The sequence below is a fragment of the Gracilinanus agilis genome, chromosome 4 (assembly GCF_016433145.1).
Source record: "Gracilinanus agilis isolate LMUSP501 chromosome 4, AgileGrace, whole genome shotgun sequence".
Lineage (NCBI taxonomy): Eukaryota > Metazoa > Chordata > Mammalia > Didelphimorphia > Didelphidae > Gracilinanus > Gracilinanus agilis.
Window position 1 is genome coordinate 22,035,221 of NC_058133.1, and position 19,953 is coordinate 22,055,173.

Sequence of the window (19,953 nt, forward strand, 5' to 3'; positions counted from 1 at the left end):
TACAATGACCCAGGACAATTCTGAGGGATTTATGGTAAAGATGCTACCCACATTCAGAGGAAGGACTGCAGGAGAGGAAACATATAAGAAAAACAACTGCTTGAACGCATGGGTCGGGGTGGACATGATTGAGGGTGTGGACTGGAAACTACCACACCAATGCAACTACCAACAATTGGGAAATTGGTCTTGATCAAGGACACATGACAAAACTAATGGAAATGTGCATCGGCCATGGGTGGGGGGAGTGCGGGGGGCGAAGGGGAGAGTAGGAGCATGAATCATGTAACCATGTTAAAAATGATTATTAATAAATGTTTAAATTAAAAAAAAGACACCCATTAGGGAGGCAGAGAGGCAGATACTTGATTGAAGTAGCAAGTAGGCTGGTATAGCTGGATCCTAGGGTAAATGGAAAGAAGGCCAGCCCTTTGAAGGGCTTTGGATATTAAACATAGGATTTTATATCTGATCCTGGAAGTAATGAGGAATTCCTGCAGATGGGGAAATGAGAGAGTGAGAGAGACCAACCTGAGCTTTAGAAGAATCCCTTCGGTAGCTGAGGATGGTTTGGAAAAAAAGGGAGGCCAACCAGAAGGCTTCTTCAATGCTATTATAATTTCTAAAAGACCAGCTTTGGCTATCCCTAACTTTGGAGATTTTTAACTGGTTATTTTTGGTGTTGTTCCATAATCATAATTTCATTATCAGAGGGGGACTTCTCAGAATTTTGCTTGGGAAGCTGAGACTTTTAAAGAGACTTGTCCAGTATATGGAAGAGAGGGAACTCAAACCCAGGACTTTCTGCCTGCAAGAACAGATCCATATTCTCTATACTTCAATGCCCATTTTGTAATTAATCCCTCATTATGGATCTTGAATATGAACAAATTCTTAATCATATTTTAATACATATGTAAAATTTGGAGGAAACTGCTGATAAGTTAACATAGTATTCAAAATTGAGACAGTAAAAAATTGATAGTTTTCAATTATGTTTGGAAGTAATTAAAAACTAAGGACAGAAAATAATTTAGCAAAGTATTAAAAAATAAAGACCCCAATAAATATTAGGGAATTTCAATGTGGCCAATGATGGTGAATGTAAGAAACAATTCAGCAATGACACTGTTCCCTTTTAGTGTGAGGAAGGTCACTATTATTAGCAGGGATAAGAACTGCCTGAAATTCTTTCCTTAATAACACCATTCTAAAAATAAAGTTGTCCACATACTTCAAAATAAAAACACTACTCTGAAAACCCAATAATATCTTTTGCATTAGATAAGAAGAACTGAAACTGAGATGTATATCTTGCATTGCATTTGTTATTAATGGCTTTACTAAGGATTAAAGCAAGAATTTATTTTTTATAATATTGACATATTAAATATTAACTTGAGAGGGTGGGAAGAACTATAGCACTGGGTGCCATTCATGTATTTGACTTCATTATTTCTGAAAATCCCAGAGATCTGATTGGGGAAATTTAATTATCTTCTTGTCTCAAAAGTTATCTCAAAAAAATTAAGTCAGGATGTGATATTTTGGTCAAAAAAAAAAATACCCAAGGGGGGCAGCTGGGTAGCTCAGTGGAGTGAGAACTGGCACTTTATCCACTGAGACACCTAGAAATCTTAATAGTAATCAGTCGCTTAAAATGTGTCAAGCATTGGAGGGAAAAAAGAAAAACAAAAATACACTCTTTGCTTTTGAGGAGTTTATATTCTAAAGAAAAAAAAACACATATATATATATAAAACTATGTACACACAAGATTATATAAAGAGAAGGGAATCTGACAGGGAAGGGGACTAAGAGTCGAGTGTCTAGGAAAGGTCCCTAAAGAAGCTAAGATCCAAACTGAGTCTTGAAGTAGGATAGAGGTAGAGGTGGAGGAAGGAATGGCCACCAGCCAGGGTCAAGACACCCATTAGGCTGGTGATGGAATACTACTGTGCTAAAAGGAATAATAAAGTGGAGGAATTCCATGTGAACTGGAGAGACCTCCGGGAACTGATGCAGAATGAAAGGAGCAGAGCCAGAAGAACACTGTACACAGAGACTGATATACTGTGGTAAAATCGAATGTAATGGACTTCTGTACCAGCAACAATGCAATGACCCAGGACAATTTTGAGGGATTTATAGTAAAGATGCTACCCACATTCAGAGGAAGGACTGCAGGAGAGGAAACATATAAGAAAAACAACTGCTTGAACGCATGGGTCGGGGTGGACATGATTGAGGGTGTGGACTGGAAACTACCACACCAATGCAACTACCAACAATTGGGAAATTGGTCTTGATCAAGGACACATGACAAAACTAATGGAAATGTGCATCGGCCATGGGTGGGGGGAGTGCGGGGGGCGAAGGGGAGAGTAGGAGCATGAATCATGTAACCATGTTAAAAATGATTATTAATAAATGTTTAAATTAAAAAAAAGACACCCATTAGGGAGGCAGAGAGGCAGATACTTGATTGAAGTAGCAAGTAGGCTGGTATAGCTGGATCCTAGGGTAAATGGAAAGAAGGCCAGCCCTTTGAAGGGCTTTGGATATTAAACATAGGATTTTATATCTGATCCTGGAAGTAATGAGGAATTCCTGCAGATGGGGAAATGAGAGAGTGAGAGAGACCAACCTGAGCTTTAGAAGAATCCCTTCGGTAGCTGAGGATGGTTTGGAAAAAAAGGGAGGCCAACCAGAAGGCTTCTTCAATGCTATTATAATTTCTAAAAGACCAGCTTTGGCTATCCCTAACTTTGGAGATTTTTAACTGGTTATTTTTGGTGTTGTTCCATAATCATAATTTCATTATCAGAGGGGGACTTCTCAGAATTTTGCTTGGGAAGCTGAGACTTTTAAAGAGACTTGTCCAGTATATGGAAGAGAGGGAACTCAAACCCAGGACTTTCTGCCTGCAAGAACAGATCCATATTCTCTATACTTCAATGCCCATTTTGTAATTAATCCCTCATTATGGATCTTGAATATGAACAAATTCTTAATCATATTTTAATACATATGTAAAATTTGGAGGAAACTGCTGATAAGTTAACATAGTATTCAAAATTGAGACAGTAAAAAATTGATAGTTTTCAATTATGTTTGGAAGTAATTAAAAACTAAGGACAGAAAATAATTTAGCAAAGTATTAAAAAATAAAGACCCCAATAAATATTAGGGAATTTCAATGTGGCCAATGATGGTGAATGTAAGAAACAATTCAGCAATGACACTGTTCCCTTTTAGTGTGAGGAAGGTCACTATTATTAGCAGGGATAAGAACTGCCTGAAATTCTTTCCTTAATAACACCATTCTAAAAATAAAGTTGTCCACATACTTCAAAATAAAAACACTACTCTGAAAACCCAATAATATCTTTTGCATTAGATAAGAAGAACTGAAACTGAGATGTATATCTTGCATTGCATTTGTTATTAATGGCTTTACTAAGGATTAAAGCAAGAATTTATTTTTTATAATATTGACATATTAAATATTAACTTGAGAGGGTGGGAAGAACTATAGCACTGGGTGCCATTCATGTATTTGACTTCATTATTTCTGAAAATCCCAGAGATCTGATTGGGGAAATTTAATTATCTTCTTGTCTCAAAAGTTATCTCAAAAAAATTAAGTCAGGATGTGATATTTTGGTAAAAAAAAAAATACCCAAGGCTAACGGCCATTTCTGACGTAACAAGTGACCTCATTTCTACAAAGTTTGCAGAAAACCAGGCAAAGGAACTTTGGACCAAAATAAAAAGAAATCAAGAAGTGCTTCAAGACCAGCTTCTCCTGGTTCCTAGTTCTCATTCCACATCCTCCCTATCCATGTCATCTGAGGAATGGCTAAAGGAACTAGCTAAGAAGTCTTAAAGGAGACGTGTTAAACTGCCTGCAACTAATGGAAACATTGCCATAGAGAAGCATTAGACTCATTCTACTTGGTAAAGGAGGGCAGAATCAAACTTACAAGGAGGCAGATTTCATTTGTACAAAAGAAAAAAAGAAATGTCCTAAGAGCTTTCTCTACTCCTACTCCCTACTGCCACCCCAAAAAAAAAAAAAAAAAAAGTGTTCTCTCAATGAGGGATTTCATGTAGAATGAAGGTGCAAAGCACTGGGCAGTTCTCTGCTTCATTTTTCTCATTTGCTTTTGAAATTATATTATTGTGCTATTATTGTTTTAGTGTTTCCAAACAATGTTGTCCTCTACTTATAAATGGGACACAAAGCCACACCACCACAGTATCCATCTGACCTGGACATTAAAGCCCGATGGAGGCATGAAGGGGAAAAAAATGATGTAGACATAGGAGGGAAGGGAGAAAAGCAGAACCCACTTATGGGAGTTCCCATAGGATAGAACAAGGTGGGAATGCCCACACACAGTCTGAAATCCATTTTCTTTTGTACCTCTAATTGAAATTCCACATATTCCACCAACTAGAAATTCAATTAGGGATTAACAAGCATGATCTTGTTAAAATGTAAATACCTCCACGAGGGATAAAGGGCTACTTTCTATTTATACAATTCCCCTCTTTGGTTCTAAACCAGTGGTTTCATCCATATGGGAAACTCTGGCTGTGGGAATTCCCTTCACAAATGGAGATCAGCAACTCATCTAACTCCTAGCGTTGCCTGGGGACCTGAGAAGTTAAGCAAGTGGTAGAAAGTCCCAAGGCTAGTTTGTCAGAGGGGTCAGAGGGAGGATATGGTCATGGCTTTTGTGGATGTCAAGGCCTCTCTCTTTCTACATGCTGCCTCTCCATCAACACGTTACTGTGAATTGAGGTGAGCTGTCTCCCTGGTTACATTTCTGAGATAAGGAGATTTCTGCCGGGAAAGGGGAGGAGAGTCTAAAGAGTTTTGAGGCAACACAAGAATGCAATGGTGATTGGTGGAAGAACTCTTGGTCCCCAGTTGGTAAATGGTCGCAGGTAATTTTCAAAGGAAGAAATCCAAGCTATCAGTAGAAAATGCATCACAAATGGTTAAAGAAATGCAAATTAAAGCAACTCAGAAGTTCTATCTCATACCCATCAGACTGGTAAATTTGACCACAATGGAAAATGAGAAATGTTGGAGGGGTTTCTGGGAAATGGGTACATTTGTTCCACTTTGGGCAGCAATGATTCTTTGCAAGTTTTTCCTGAAGTCAAACCTAAATGTGCCTTCTTGCAACCTCCATTCAGTGTTCCTTGTTCTCTTCTCCAGGGTCAAACAGAAAAAGGGGGATTCCCTCCTCCAAGTTGAAGCAATTCCAAAATCTGACATCATGTCAAAGAGGCGTCTTCTCTCCTATGGACTACACTTGCTCAATCCCTTCAACTGATCCTCATAGGACAGACTCCAGGTCCCTCATCCTCCTGGCTGACCTCCTCTGGAACTTCTCCAGCTTACCCATGTCCTTCTTAACTGTAGTGCCCAGAACCAAACAGATGAGGGCACAGTACAGTAGGACTATCACCAACTGACTTTCTGGAATTATGCCCTTCCTAATGCAGCCCAAGATCCTATGAGCTTCTTTTTTTCCACTTTCATATCATAGCGCTGATGAACCACATTCACTAAGTTTCCCAGACCTTTTTCAGAACTGCTATATATCCATTCCTCCATCAACTTATATTTTTGGAGTTGATTTTTTTGATCCAAGAGCATTATTTTACATTTAGACCTACTCAATTTCATATTAATAGATTCATCCAGTGTCCTGGTCTATCATATTCTATGTTAGCTCTCCTTCTCAACCTTGTGCCATCTACAAAACTGAAGAGCAAGCCATCTATGCCTTTAACTGACTAAATGATAAAAATGTTCAACAACACAAGGCCAAGCCCTGGAGACCTGCAGTGAAGACCCCCCACCATAATGACACTGAATTATTAAAGTGATTCCCTGAATCTGACCATCCAAGGGTTCTGAATGCACTGAATGAGATTATCAACTATTCTACATCTCTCCATTGTCTCCATAGGAAAAGAATGAGAAATTTTATCAAAAGCTTTGCTAAAAATCAAAGTTAATCATGCTGACACCATTCCTCTCAACTATCAGCTCAGCAATCCTGTCAAAAAAAGGAAATTGGGACATTACAACATGACCCATTTTTTAAATTCAGTTTTATTTTTGGTTCTGATTCTGTCCCCCTCATCTCTTCTTCCTTTCATTAAGAAAGAAAAAACAACTAAAAGCCATTACAAACATCTGCAAAAAACAAATTCTCATATTAGCCACACATATGTGCATATTATTATACATATATATACATATGTGTGTATGTGGCAAACACACACATACATATATATGTATACTCTTGAGTCCTTCATTCCTCCATCTGAAAATAGAGCAGTGTATTTCAACATGAGTTCCCTGAAATTGTGGTTAGTTCTTTTGCTGGAGTTCCTATTCTTTCAAAGTTGTTTGTCTTTACAATATCATTATTATATTACAAATTGTTCTTCTGGTTGAGCCCACTTTACTCTGCATCAATACATAAAAGTCTAGTAAGGTTTCTCTGAAACCATTCCTTTCATCCTTTCTTAGAACACAATAGTATTCCATCCTATTCATATATCAGAATATGTTCAGCCATTCCACAATTGATGGGCAACCCTTCAATTTACAATTCTTTACCACCACGAAAAGATATTATAAATATTTGTAGATATATGAATCCTTTTCATCTTTCTTTGATCACATAGACTTCATAGGTTAAATAGCTACTTTGGGTATAGTTCCAAATTGTTTTGTAGAATGACTAGTACACAGTTCTAGTACACTAATGTATATGTTTTCCCACAGCCCCTCCAGCTTTTATCATTTTCTTTCTTTGGTCAATATTTACCGTTCCGATAGGTATAAGGCGGTATTTCAGAGTTATTTTTATTAGCTACATTGGTTTTGTTTGTAGAAAACCTTTTTAATTTTAGTAATAAAATTGTCCACTTTACCTTCTTAGATCATCTCTATCTCTTGTCTGGTTAAGAACTCTATCCATAGATCTAAAAGGTAATTTCTTCTGGCATGACCTATTCTTTGTTTTTATCTAATTTATTATTTATTTTTAAATTCTTTTTTAATGAATTTCAAATTCTCTCCCTATCTTCAGTTCCTCCCTTATCCCTTGAGAAGGTAAGAAATATACCAATTATATATGTGAAATCATGCAAAACATATTTCTGTATTAGCCCTGATGGAAAAAAATAAAAATAAAATGAAAAAATATACTTGAATGTGCACTCTGAGTTTATCAGTTTTCTCTCTGAAGGTAGGCTGCATTGTTCTTCAGAACTCTCTAGGATTGTAGTACTGATCTGAGCAGCTAAGACTTTTCACAACTAATCATCATTACAATCCTGCTGTTACTGTGTACAATGATCTGCAAGTCTTTCCAGATTTTTCTGAAGCCATCCCCCTAATAATTTCTTATATCATAATAGTATTCCATCAAAGTCATATACCAAGACTTGGTAAGCCATTCCCCAACGGACAGGCATCCCTTCATCGCCACTACAAAAAGCTGTTATAAATATTTTTGCACATATAGGTCTTTTTTTCTTTTTCTTTAATCTCTTTGGGATACAGATGTAGTAGTGGTATTTCTGGGTCAAAAGATATGCCGCTTTATAGGCCTTTTGGCATAGCTCCAAATTGTTCTCCAGAATGATTATAGTATTTTACAACTCCATCAGCAGTGCATTATTGTCCTTATTTTTCCACATCTTTGTCAGAATTTGTCATTTCCATCAGTCAATCTGACATGTGTGAGTAGTACCTCAGAGTTGTTTTAATTCAAATTTCTTTAGTTAATAGTGATTTAGAACATTTTTTCTTAATATGACTACAGGGGGCATCTGGGTGGCTCAGTGGATTGAGAGATAAGCCCAGACTAGACAGAAGGTCCTGGGTTCAAATCTGGCCTCATACAATTCCCAGCTGTGTAACCCTGGGCAAGTCACTAGACCCCCGTTGCCTAGCCCTTACCACTCTTCTACCTTAGAACCAATATACAGTATTGATTTTAAGACAGAAGGTAAAGGTTCTAAATAATAAATAAAATAAAATAAAATATGACTGTAGATAGTTTTGATTTCTTCTTCTGAAAACTGCCTGTTCATATCCTTTGACCATTTCAATTGGAGAATGACTTGTATTTTTTTATAAATTTGACTCAGTGCCCTCTATATTTGAGAAATGAATCCATCAGAGAAACTTGACATGACCTATTCTTAATGATACAATCAATGTTGGCCCTTTGCAATTACTGCTTCCCATTCTAGCTATACTAGCAAATATCTATTTAATGATTCATTTTAGAATTTCCCCAAGAATGAAAATCAAACTCACCACCCTATACTTTTCAGATTCTGATCTCTTCTCTTTCTTTAAAAATTGGGACATTTTTCCCTTCTCCAATCTTGTGGTAAGTCTCCCTTTTCCATGAATTACTTCAATTACATCAGTTAGCAAGCACTGGTGAAGTATCATCAATGTGCTAGGTACTAGGGATTAGGGGAGACAGAATATCTATAAAAGATCTGACTTATTGTTGGAACTTTGGAAATACAATTTCCTTTGATATGGTATTTCTACTTCCAAAAAGGGGTAAAGTTGTCCAAAAAAATTCCATTTTCATAGGGCCTGTTCCAAAACACACAATCACTTATTTTTAATCTCTCCCCGTCTACTGGATGTTTCCCTATAGCCCACAAGCATGCCTATGTCTCATCTCCAAAAACACTCACATGATCCTCCCATTCCCTAATTATTTTCCTATATCTTTTCTGACCTTTAGGCCTAAATTCCTTGAAAAGGCCATCTAAAGTAGAGGCCTCCACTTTCTCAACTCTCTTCTTACAATTACGTCATTCCGCCAAAACTACTCTCTCTAAAATTACCAATGATTCTACTTAGATGCCAAATCCAATGATCTTTTCTCAGGCTTCATTTTCTTTGACATCTCTGTAGCCTTTAATCATCACTGTTGATCATCATCACCTCCTAGATTCTCTCTTCTAAGGTTTTCAAGAAACCTTTCTTTTCTGGTTCTCCTTTTAACCTGACCACTCCTTCTCTGCTTCCTTTGCTAGATCTTCCNCACTCTTCCACCTATAAGTCAATACACAGAAGTTAAGGGTTTAAAATTAAAAAAAAAAAAATTAAAAAAAAAAAAATTCCATTTTCATAGGGCCTGCTCCAAAACACGCAATCACTTATTTTTAATCTCTCCCAGTCTATAGCCCACAAGCATGTCCATGTCTCATCTCCAAAAACACTCACATGATCCTCCCATTCCATAATTATTTTCCTATATCTTTTCTGACCTGTAGGCCTAAATTCCTTGAAAAGGCCATTTAAAGTAGAGGCCTCCACTTTCTCAACTCTCTTCTTACAATTACGTCATTCCGCCAAAACTACTCTCTCTAAAATTACCAATGATTCTCCTTAGATGCCAAATCCAATGATCTTTCCTCAGTCTTCATTCTCTTTGACATCTCTGTAGCCTTTAATCATCACTGTTGATCATCATCACCTCCTAGATTCTCTCTTCTAAGGTTTTCAAGAAACCTTTCTTTTCTGGTTCTCCTTTTAACCTGACCACTCCTTCTCTGCTTCCTTTGCTAGATCTTCCTCTAGATCTTGCCTCTAACCATAGGTTCTGTCCAAGGTCCTTTACTTAAAAAGCAAGATCTAACCCTGATAACATCCTATTATCTCCATTAGGGCCAGCAAAATTCCAGGACTGGAATTGTGAAATGAAGATAACAGATATAAAGTTATTGTCCTTGATACTCAAACCTTCAAACCTGCTTTAAATGCTTAATAGTAGTATGATTCTGGAAAAGTCACTTAATCAGGGGCAACTAGGGGGCTCAGATAGAGCCTAGATGGATAGAGAGCCAGGCATGGGGAAAGGAGATCCTAGGTTCAAATTTGATCTCAGATCTTTCTTAGCTGTCTGACCATGAGGAAGTCACTTAACCTCAATTGCCTAGTCTTAATTTTTCTTCATTTATTTCTTTACCTTAAAATGAGGATGGTGTCTGTAGGGCTGCTATTTCCAAGATCAAAACAGCTCCCTAGCTTACAATCAAGCACAGCTCAGCTGCCATGTCCTATTCCTATATGAGATTTGTCCTTGCCTCCCAAATATCTAGTGCTCTCTACCTCATGAAATTATTTTATATGTGTACAAGTTTTAAGTGCCACAGAAAAATGTATACTACTTGAAGGTTAACTACTTTTTTTTTTAAATCTTTAATCCCCTATACCCAGCACAATACCTAGTACAGACTCAAATAGTAAAATGGATCTGGATCTTCTTCATTTAAAAGTTCTGTCACAACCCACCCCAGTCAATCCTGTTTGACTCTGGTCTATATCCTCCCAGAAGTTTTCAACAAGAGATCCTCCCAACCTGCTAGAGACCTTCCTCAATTTGTCCTGACACCTCAAGAGGTATCGGTAGAGCATTCCAAATGGTCATTTGACATCTGAAACCTTTGCCATATGACTGGCCAATATTTTCTTTCACTATATAATTTAATTCCTTGATGCATTCACAGACTCCTGTCCTCCTTTGCAATTCATCATTTATTCTCAGGGAATGTGAAAGGGCTGTGATGTTAGGTTCCAAGGGGAGTGATTTCAGTGTCCATACTAGGGTTCACTTAGATTTGTATATTTACTTCTTTTCTTGTTGTTGTCCTTTCTCTATTTTCATCATTAAATGCCCTTGGGATGGATTTACTTAGCTGAACTTCTTGCCAAGTTTTCTTTAAACTGGTTTTACTTTCCAGTGTTTCTCTCTGCTTTGAAAGGACAATGCTTATATTCTTTCTTCCTTTGTAACATTTTACACGCAAGTTAATATTCTTATCTGGTTTTGGTTTTGGCACCATCTGCTTCTGTTTTGCAAACAGGTCAGAGATTTGTTGACTAAAGCACTTTCTGGGCTCTTTTACTCTCCTTGTTGTGGCAATTAACTTACATAGGTTAAACCTCCAGATACAACTATTGCCCTCATTATTGATGTCATTCATTTCTGTCATACAGTTCCCATTTCTGATGGTCAATTCTCTGTTTATGTAGATCAGGGTTAAGTTCTTTCCACAGTAGACCAGATCTTTTTTCTTATGGGTTATTCTTTTTTTTTTTTTTTCTTTTGGCTAATTCTTACCTTCGATCTAACTAGTTAAAAGTCCAACACAGATTGCTAACTCAGGGATTAGTCTTTTTCTGTCTATTAATTATAATTTATTTCACTTCTTTTGTTGTTATTTGGTATTCACCAAGTCCAGCACTAACAATTCTTTTCTTGAAGAAAATGTTCATGATATAAAGATATGAAATTTCTAGGCAATCTCCAGTATGTGGCCTCTCATTTTTTCTTCCTGAACCATGATTTTCCACATGTTTCTCCTATCCTCACCTTTTCCCACATTTGCCCTAAAGTTACAAAGAATCACAGAAAATGGTATTTAATTTGGAGGGTCTTACTAAGTTCTTAAGTTCTTATTAAAACTTTTCTACTTCTTTACTCTCAGCTATTGATGTTTATGCATAAGCTGCAATAATTTTTATACTGATCTTTATGAAAATTCCTGTAATTAATACGTATTAAATAAGGCATAAAATGACAATTCTTACACATAGTAAATGCTTTATAAATAGATTTTTTTTTGGTTGAACTGAAATGAAGATAATAGCTATAAAGTTGCTGTTGTCCTTCATACTCAAAGAGGGCAAAATTACATCACTGGTGATGTCTTTCAACTCCCAAGTAAGTTGGATTTAAGAAAGACAGAGTTGCATTGTGTCGGTCTTGCTCTCTCTTCCAGAGCCATCAAAGTCCAGTGGCGATACAAGAGTCAACAATACTGGTGATGGCCTAGGATGCAGTGGATGACCGTGGCTTCTTCAATGTCTAACCAAGCTCTAAGCGCTCCACTGCACTTGCTTCCATTGCCTTTCTGGATGTTGGAATAAATTGTTCTCATCCATTCTTTCTGCCAGGGTTAGTCTTCACATGTCTCAGGCATTTGCCCCACTAAATTGGTTATCCTCAACCTGGTTTAGCCCACTTGCCAAGACAGTTTACTGGGGTGTGGCCACTGCTCATGAGAGCAAATGAGAGCTGGGTCCAGGAGAACACCAAAGTAGAAAAGCAGACTGAAAAGGGCTGCTCTCCAGCAAGAGGTGCTAGTCTTCCCTGAACACCCAATACACCCCAAATATAAAGTACAAGGTCAAGGTAAAATCTCACATAAAAGGAAACAATTAAAATTCTGGTCCACAGCTAGTCTCAAAATCTCAAGAGATGGAAGGGACTTCAGGGACCATCGAGTTCAACCCATACACGAATAGGACTCCCCTCTCCATCATATTCATAATGTCAAACTTTTGTTTGAAAACTCCTCAAATGAGGAACTGTACCTGCCCAAGGCAATCCATCCCATTTTTTGACACTATTAACTGTTGGAAGTAACTTCCTATTTCCTACAATTTCCTTTAGCTAGACTAGACAAAACAAGCGAAATCCCTCGTCTACATGACAGCCCTTCAAATAATTGATGAGTTTCTCATGTCCCTATGAGGTCTTCTCTTCTTTAACCTTAAAGTTCCATTTGACTCAACTGATCCTGATAAACAAAAAAACCAGAAGCCTTTCACTCTCCTTGCTGCCTTCTTTTGAACATTCCAATTTATCAACATCCTCCTTAAAATGTGGTATCCTGAGCTGAGCACAATACTTCACATGTATTCTGTCCAGGGCAAAGTATAACAGAACTATGTCCCACCTTCCTGATTCTATCATCTCATTAGTTTTCTTGGTTCCTCTATCACACAGTTGGCATACTAAGCCTGAAGTCAATCAACCAACAAGCATTTATTATTCACCTATTATGTGCCAGGCACTAAGGATAAAAAAAAATGAAAATGAAACCATTTTGCCTCTCAGAGATTCTATCAGGGGAGACAGGTAACTATAAAACTATATTCAGGGGGCAGCTGGGTAGCTCAGTGGATTGAGAGCCAGGACTAGAGATGGGAGGTTCTAATCTGGCCTCAGACACTTCCTAGCTGTGTGACCCTGGGCAAGTCACTTAACCCCCATTACCTAGTCCTTACCACTCGTCTGCCTTAGAGCCAATACACAGTATTGGTTTAAAAAAAAAAACTATATTCAGAACACATAAAAAAGTACAAGGTAGTTAGAGAGGGAAAGAAGTAGCAGTTGGGGAGATCAGGAAAGACATGAGCTCTGACTTGAAAGAAATGAAGAATTCTATGAGGAAGAGGTGAAGGGAGCCACTGGGGTTCATGGAGCCACACAGTCATTTAGTGCATTTAATCCAAATCACTTTGGCAGCCATGTGGGGAAGAGACTTGAATCAGGGCACCATTAAGGAGGCTGCTGTACTTGTCCCCTCAAGGGGCAATCCAGCACCTGAACAATCGTGGAAGCTGTGTGAATAGAAGAGTGAGATACAAGAGATGCTGTGAAGGTAGAAACGAGATCCATCAATGGGCTGGCTGTGGCGGGGAAGGGAGAGGAAGGAGCCCTCTCCAAGGTCACAGACTGGGGAGACTGGAAGGATGGCCGTGGCCAGGATAGAATCTCCAAAGCTGGAAGAGGGGACAACAGGGGGAGGGGAAAAGGAAGAAGAGGACAAAGAACTGTTGTGGACAAGATGAGCCTTAGAGGTCTCTGGAAAGCCTGGTTTGAAAAATGTCCAAGAGGCAGCTGTTAATGCGAGACTGCAGGCAGGAGAAAGATTGAGGGTGGCTGGGGGATCTATGAAGCATCTGAATAGAAAGGAAAAACTCGAGGGAGCAAATGAGATCACTAAGAAGAGAGAGAAGAGAGGAAGGCATGGGCCAGAGACTGGAAATTCATCTGCTAAAGTCTCCAGGTCTTCTTTCAGACAGACTGCTGCCTAGCTACGGGGGCCCAAAAATCCACCCAAGAACTGTGTCTGTATATGTATGTGTGATAAATACATACCTTTATATACACACACATATATACATATATTCCTACAGACTTATTTAATTAAATTTGAAGCCTGACTTTGGTCTTCAGGCCTTCTAACTATCCTGCCCAGCCTTAAGAGCATTTGGAGAGGAGTTTAACAGGACATCTATGCATTAGTCCAAGACCATGATTAAAAATGTGAAAAAACTCAGCCCCCTGGAATCCTCCACTAGAGGACTCAAAGGAATTAATAACTATGCTTTTAGTTCACTGATCTGGGCAGTTAGGTGGCACAATGGATAGAGGTGGGGCCTAGCGTCAGGAAGACCTGAGTTCAAATTTAGCCTTGGACATTTACTAGCTGAGTGACCCTGGACAAGTCATTTCACCCTGTTTGTCTCAGTTTCCTCATCTGTAAAATAAACTGGAGAAGGAAATGACAAGCCACTTCATTATCTCTGCCAAGAAAACCCCAAAAAGGGGTCATGAGAGTCAGACATGTATGAAACAACTGAGCAACAGTTGACTGGCCGAGAGATATTCTGAATTTATCTAACTACTCCAGTGATTCCCAAAGTGGGCGCCACCACCCCCTGGTGGGTGCTGCAGTGATCCAGGAGAGCGGTGATGGCCACAGGTGCATTTATCTTTCCTATCAATTGCTCTTAAAAATTTTAAAAAATTAATTTCCAGGGGGCTAAGTAATATTTTTTCTGGAAAGGGGGCGGGAGGCCAAAAAAAGTTTGGGAACCACTGAACTACTCTATCATCTACTAACTCACATCTTTCCCTCTTTTCCTCAAGAACAGCAGGTTTGGCATTGTTCAATCCCTTTAGTTACAGATGGGAAAATGAGGCCCAAAAAGTAAAGTTAATTGCTCTTAAGTCACAGATCCAGGATTCCAAGAACTCTTCCCACAGTACTAATTCAGCACGTAAGTCTAGCAATTTGGAACTACCTTAAAACTCTGCACTTAGGGAATGATGAATCACAAAGTTATTTTTTTTTTAATCACATTCCTTTTAAACTATTAAATGAGATTTCCATTTTCAATTTCTTAATTGCTTAGTAACTTTTTCTTCTGATCCCTAAAACTGTAATGCCTAGTAAATCAATTTACTATTAAATTCCCATAGAATTTCAACTTAATTTCTGTTCAAAGACTGGATAGTAGATGACTTAATTTTATGTGATAATCAAAATACATGCGTGAAGAGTACTTTATATTCTACAAAAGTTGAAAACTGAACTTGGAGCTACGAAGAAAAACTCAAGGAATAAAAAAATGCTTCCAACTTTCATATCCTCATAGTTATATAACATCAAACCATCTACCACCTGACCTTTGAACAGAAATTAAGTTAAAATTCTACAAGGTCTAAAATTTTAAAGATTCCAAAAGATCCCGTGTTCTTATTTCCCTTCCCCAATGAAATGATTAACCTGAATTTTGTAGTAAATGCTGTAATCCAGTAAGCAAACAACCAAACAGATCCTAACCTTTGGAAATGATTCTATTTTGCTAAAATCCTTCAAGTGCTGGTGGGGAAATTTCTCAGAAAATCCATCCCTTACAGGCATAGAGTTCTCCATGAAATGAGCTTTTTACAATTGGGCATGATTTGTTTTCAACACAGATTTTTTTTTTATAAGTTGGCAGTTCAAACTTACTAGGAATATGTACAGTGATTTAAACAGCCCTTTGGCATTGCATTAATTAGCCCAGCCTGTTTTTTTGTTCGACTACAAGAGGTTTAATTAAGACAAAATAAAAGGACCTTTTTCTGCAATGTGAAAGGATATGAAGTTAAAGGACATAAATCTGGGTGACATGCACTATGCTCTCTGCATTCTCCTTTACAGTGGCTAGCACAGCAACATTTTGTAAATGGTATTAATCCCGTTCATATAGCACATTAAAATGCTGACATTTCAACAGTCTTCTGAGGTATTGGAGACTCACAGAATTTTAGTGTTGAAGGAGACCTCGGCAGCCATCTGGTCATATCCTGCGTTGAGTTAGTCTATCCTGTAATCTCGGTTGGCCACTTGTTTTCATGGTGTCTCTCCATTAGACTGTGGGCTCCCTGAGGGCAGGGACAGCCTTTTGGCCTTTCTCTGAATGTCCAAAGCTTAGCAAAGTACCTCGTATATACCTTTAAATACAAATAGACCAACACCAAAGAAATGTTCTCTACCTCATACCCCAAAAGTCATTGTCTAGTTCCAGTGTGGAGAGGTTTAAGGAGAAGACACTCACCACCGAAGACAAGGCAGCCCAGCTCTTGTTAAATATTTCAAATATGTCAAATGTTAAAATCACAAATATTACAATCTCAGTTTTATAGAGGAAATTACCCAGTTTCTGAGACTGTCAATGACTTGTCCATAACATCATTAAAAAGTGGCTGAGGCAGAATTCAAATTCAGGTCTCCCAACAGCAGAAAGAATAATGAAATCAATCCAATCCCAAATAGTTATGAAGATAAGTATCCTAGGGGGCAGCTGGGTAGCTCAGTGGATGGAGAGTCAGGCCTAGAGACGGGAGGTCCTGAGTTCAAATCCAGCCTCAGACACTTCCCAGCTGGGTGACCCTGAGCAAGTCACTTGACCCCCATTGCCCACCCATACCACTCTTCCACTTATGAGACAATACACAGAAGTTAAGGGTTTAAAAAAAAAAAAAAGATAAGTATCCTATGCAGAACTTCCAAGGATATATGTATATAATATGTGTGTACATATATACCAATCACATATGTACTACTATGTAATTATATATTGTCTATTATAGATATTATTGTATTGTTTATTATATGTATTGTCTATAAAATATTGCTAATACATTGTCTATTATTTGTGTTTATCACATGTTATGTGCATAATGAATGTATATTATATTAAGGAAAAGCACTGAGAAAGCTGGAAACCTGGGTTCTCTTCCTGGCTGCCCTGCTCCTCTGATGTTTGACCCCTGACTGCTCGGCTTTGGTCTATAAAACAGACATAATAACACTTGTATAATATACCTGTCAGGCTTATCGTGAGGATTAAACGAGGCCCTATCCATGAAAAAGCTTTCTGTATCACTTTATGATTACAAACTATTTTTATAATATAATTGCCCAGAGTTGGCTCAGAGCAGGCAAAGGAGGGAGATGGAGGATGGAATGCAAGAAGGGCAGGAGAGGGGTGTGATACCAAGGACAACATTTACTCTTATTTTTTTAACGTACATTACTTCCTGCCAAGAAGTCCTGGCCTCCGTGGCTCATGGCACCGGGCTGCTCAGTTGCTCGAAGCACAGTGTTCTAACCTCACCTCCGGGGCACAAAAGTCTTGTCCTGGTTCCACTCTCCCCATCTGTCTACACTCCCCAGCTGTCTACACTTGTCATGCTGCTTTCAAAGGTAACCTAAGCCTACCCAACACCTAGAAATGAAGGCTCCTCCATGCCAGACATGAGGAAGGAAACAGCACCTGCTGATGATCTTGGCCACAATTCTTTGCACAATAGACTTCACAGTCTTCCTATATAATGAACCCGAAGGGTAACAATAACACCCCTGGCACGTGGCTATAGGAATGAGGAGTGGAGGAAGGAATCTTCCTTCAAGGAATCTCTAGATTACCCACCCACCTCTGCAAAGAAAAAAATCTACCTTTCTAAAAATCGGTGTCCAACCATCATAATCAGGATCAAACTTTAACCAACTGGCTTTAAAACTGGTTTTTTATATAATTCATTGGAATAACTAATGAATCTCTGTAACAATTCCTAACAGAAAAAAAAAAACAGAGAATACCAGGCCAGGCAGCATACACTGACTTCCAACAGCCCCCTAGAGATCATGAGCCACCCACCTGCTGAATACTATGACTAAGAAGATAATCACTTCTTACAGAGAGCAGTCAAATCTCCCTAGCAAGGAGGGTGAGGACTCTGCCCAAAAGTCCTCCCAGGACTGCCCCAGTGTACATTGGCCCCTTCAGAATCACAAAGTAGGCTTCGAAGGAAGCTCAAACATCATCTGCACTAACCTCATTTTACTGAGGAGGAAACAAGAGGCCTCGAGCATGCTGCCTTTCAAAAAGGTGGCTGGGCTATTTCATCTGACAGCTTCAGAATTCCCTGGCCATCTTCATTATCACAGAATTTTGCAACACTCAAAATAACTCGAAACAAATATCCCAAGGGACGAGTTTATGCCTTGCACACAGCAGGTACTCAATAAATGCATCTGGAATGAAAGAGCTCAGAAAAACTTAAAAGCAGTACAGGATATATATTATAATAATGATCCTATCATGCCCTATTAACAATTGGCATTTTTAGGATTTTATCAAAAAGCTTCCCTAAATGGTATCATCTAAGCCTGGAAACCACTCTGTAGAGTAAATATTATCGGCTCAGTTTTACAAATGAGGAAACTAAGGCTTAAAGTGACTAATACAAGAAATAACTCATCCACCCAAAGGGGCCAGGCTCTGTTCTGATCCCAAAGAGCTACAAGGTGGCAATGCTACCAGCTCTCCTTTTACATTCCCTAATAGGCCTCTCTCCCCACAAACCAATATCCTGACAAGCATTTCTCATCCCATCGACAGAGGAGGGCCCCAAAATTGAAGCACTGGGGCAGGCAGAGACACTAGCCCAGGGCCCCCCAGTTTGCGACTCATAGAGCTGGGACTGGTCCCAAGTCTTCTGAGAAGCCCAGAGAGGGATAGACAGAGGGAACCCGAGAGAAAATTTTATCTGCTTCCCTGAATCCTGGTCCAGAGCAGGAGGGACCCTTGAGGCCATCCAAGCCAATCTGTTCCTTTTACAGAGGAAGAAAGAAACTGAGGCCCACAGGAGGGAAGCAAACTGCCAAAGTTCATGCTGCAGGTCTGAATTTGAACGCAGGCCCACAGATGACAAAGCCCAAGTTCTTTCCAGGAAGGAATGGGGAAGGGGGAACATCATTCCCCACCCCCAAGCACCGCCCTCAGGAGAGGCAGAGGGCTTAGAGAAGCCCCAAAGGGGCCAGGGCGGACTCAAGGTCACACAGGTACTCCTCCTCCAAGGGACAGGTGTGGGAGGGGTGCTGAGGGCCCCGGTGACCCTGCCAAGGCCACAGCCCCAAGGCCACCTCCCTCTTCATAGGAGGGGCGCAGAGGTGATTCCCCCCTTTGCCCCCCAGCCTCGGCCCTGGGGGAGGGGCGTCCCCACCTTCTCCACCCTCCGTGACAGGTGTAATGGGCTCCTCCGCACAGGTGACCCCCTACCAGGCCTGGCCCAGGGGGCGGGGCGCTCCCCCTTCTCCTCCCCCTTACAAGTGTACCGGAGGGAGGTGGACAAGTAAACCCCCAGCCCCCAGCCCGGCCCTGCCTCGGGCTTGGGGGAGCGGGGGGCCCCCAGCTTGCCCTCCCCTCTGACAGGTGTAATTAGGGGGAGGCGCACAGGTGATCCCCAACCCGGCCCTGGGGGAGGGGCGCCTCCACCTTCCCATCCCCCCGGACAGGTGTATTGGGGGAGGCGCACAGGTGGGCCCCCGATCCCTGCCCGGCCGCGGACCCCCGCCCCTCTCCCAGTCAGGGCGCGCCCTCACTCAACTCTTCACTTTGCCGAAGGTGCCGACCCCCAGTGTGTCGCCCAGCACGTAGTGGCCGATCTTCACACGCCCGTCGTGCTTCGGCTTCTCCGCCATGGTCCGCCGGCCCCGGCCCCGGCCCCTCCTCCGCGCCGCCGAGCCAGCGGCCGAGCCGAGCCCCAGCCGCCCAAGCTCAAGCCGCAGCCGCAGCCGCCCCGGCGGAGCTGCCCCGAGCCGCCGCTGCCACTGCCGGGGCTGCTGTCTACCCACAGTGCCGCGGGAGCCGGGGGGGGGGGGGAGGGGGCCCCTGAGAGGAGAGAGGGGCGAGGAGACCCGAGGGGAGGGGCGAGCGCGAGGGAGAACGCGGAGCGCCGGGAGGGG

The 19,953-nt window shown here is 40.4% G+C and overlaps 1 protein-coding gene across 1 annotated transcript in view; it reads right to left on the minus strand.

The window, feature by feature from the left end:
• The window catches only part of PRKAA2 (protein kinase AMP-activated catalytic subunit alpha 2), a 65,502-nt gene extending 45,751 nt beyond the window's left edge, over window positions 1-19,751 (minus strand). Inside the window, exon 1 of the mRNA XM_044675910.1 lies at window positions 19,596-19,751. Within this exon, the coding sequence (XP_044531845.1) occupies window positions 19,596-19,689 (94 nt within the window). The 5' untranslated portion in view covers window positions 19,690-19,751. The remainder of the gene's footprint in view (window positions 1-19,595) is intronic.
• Window positions 19,752-19,953: the final 202 nt, after the last annotated feature.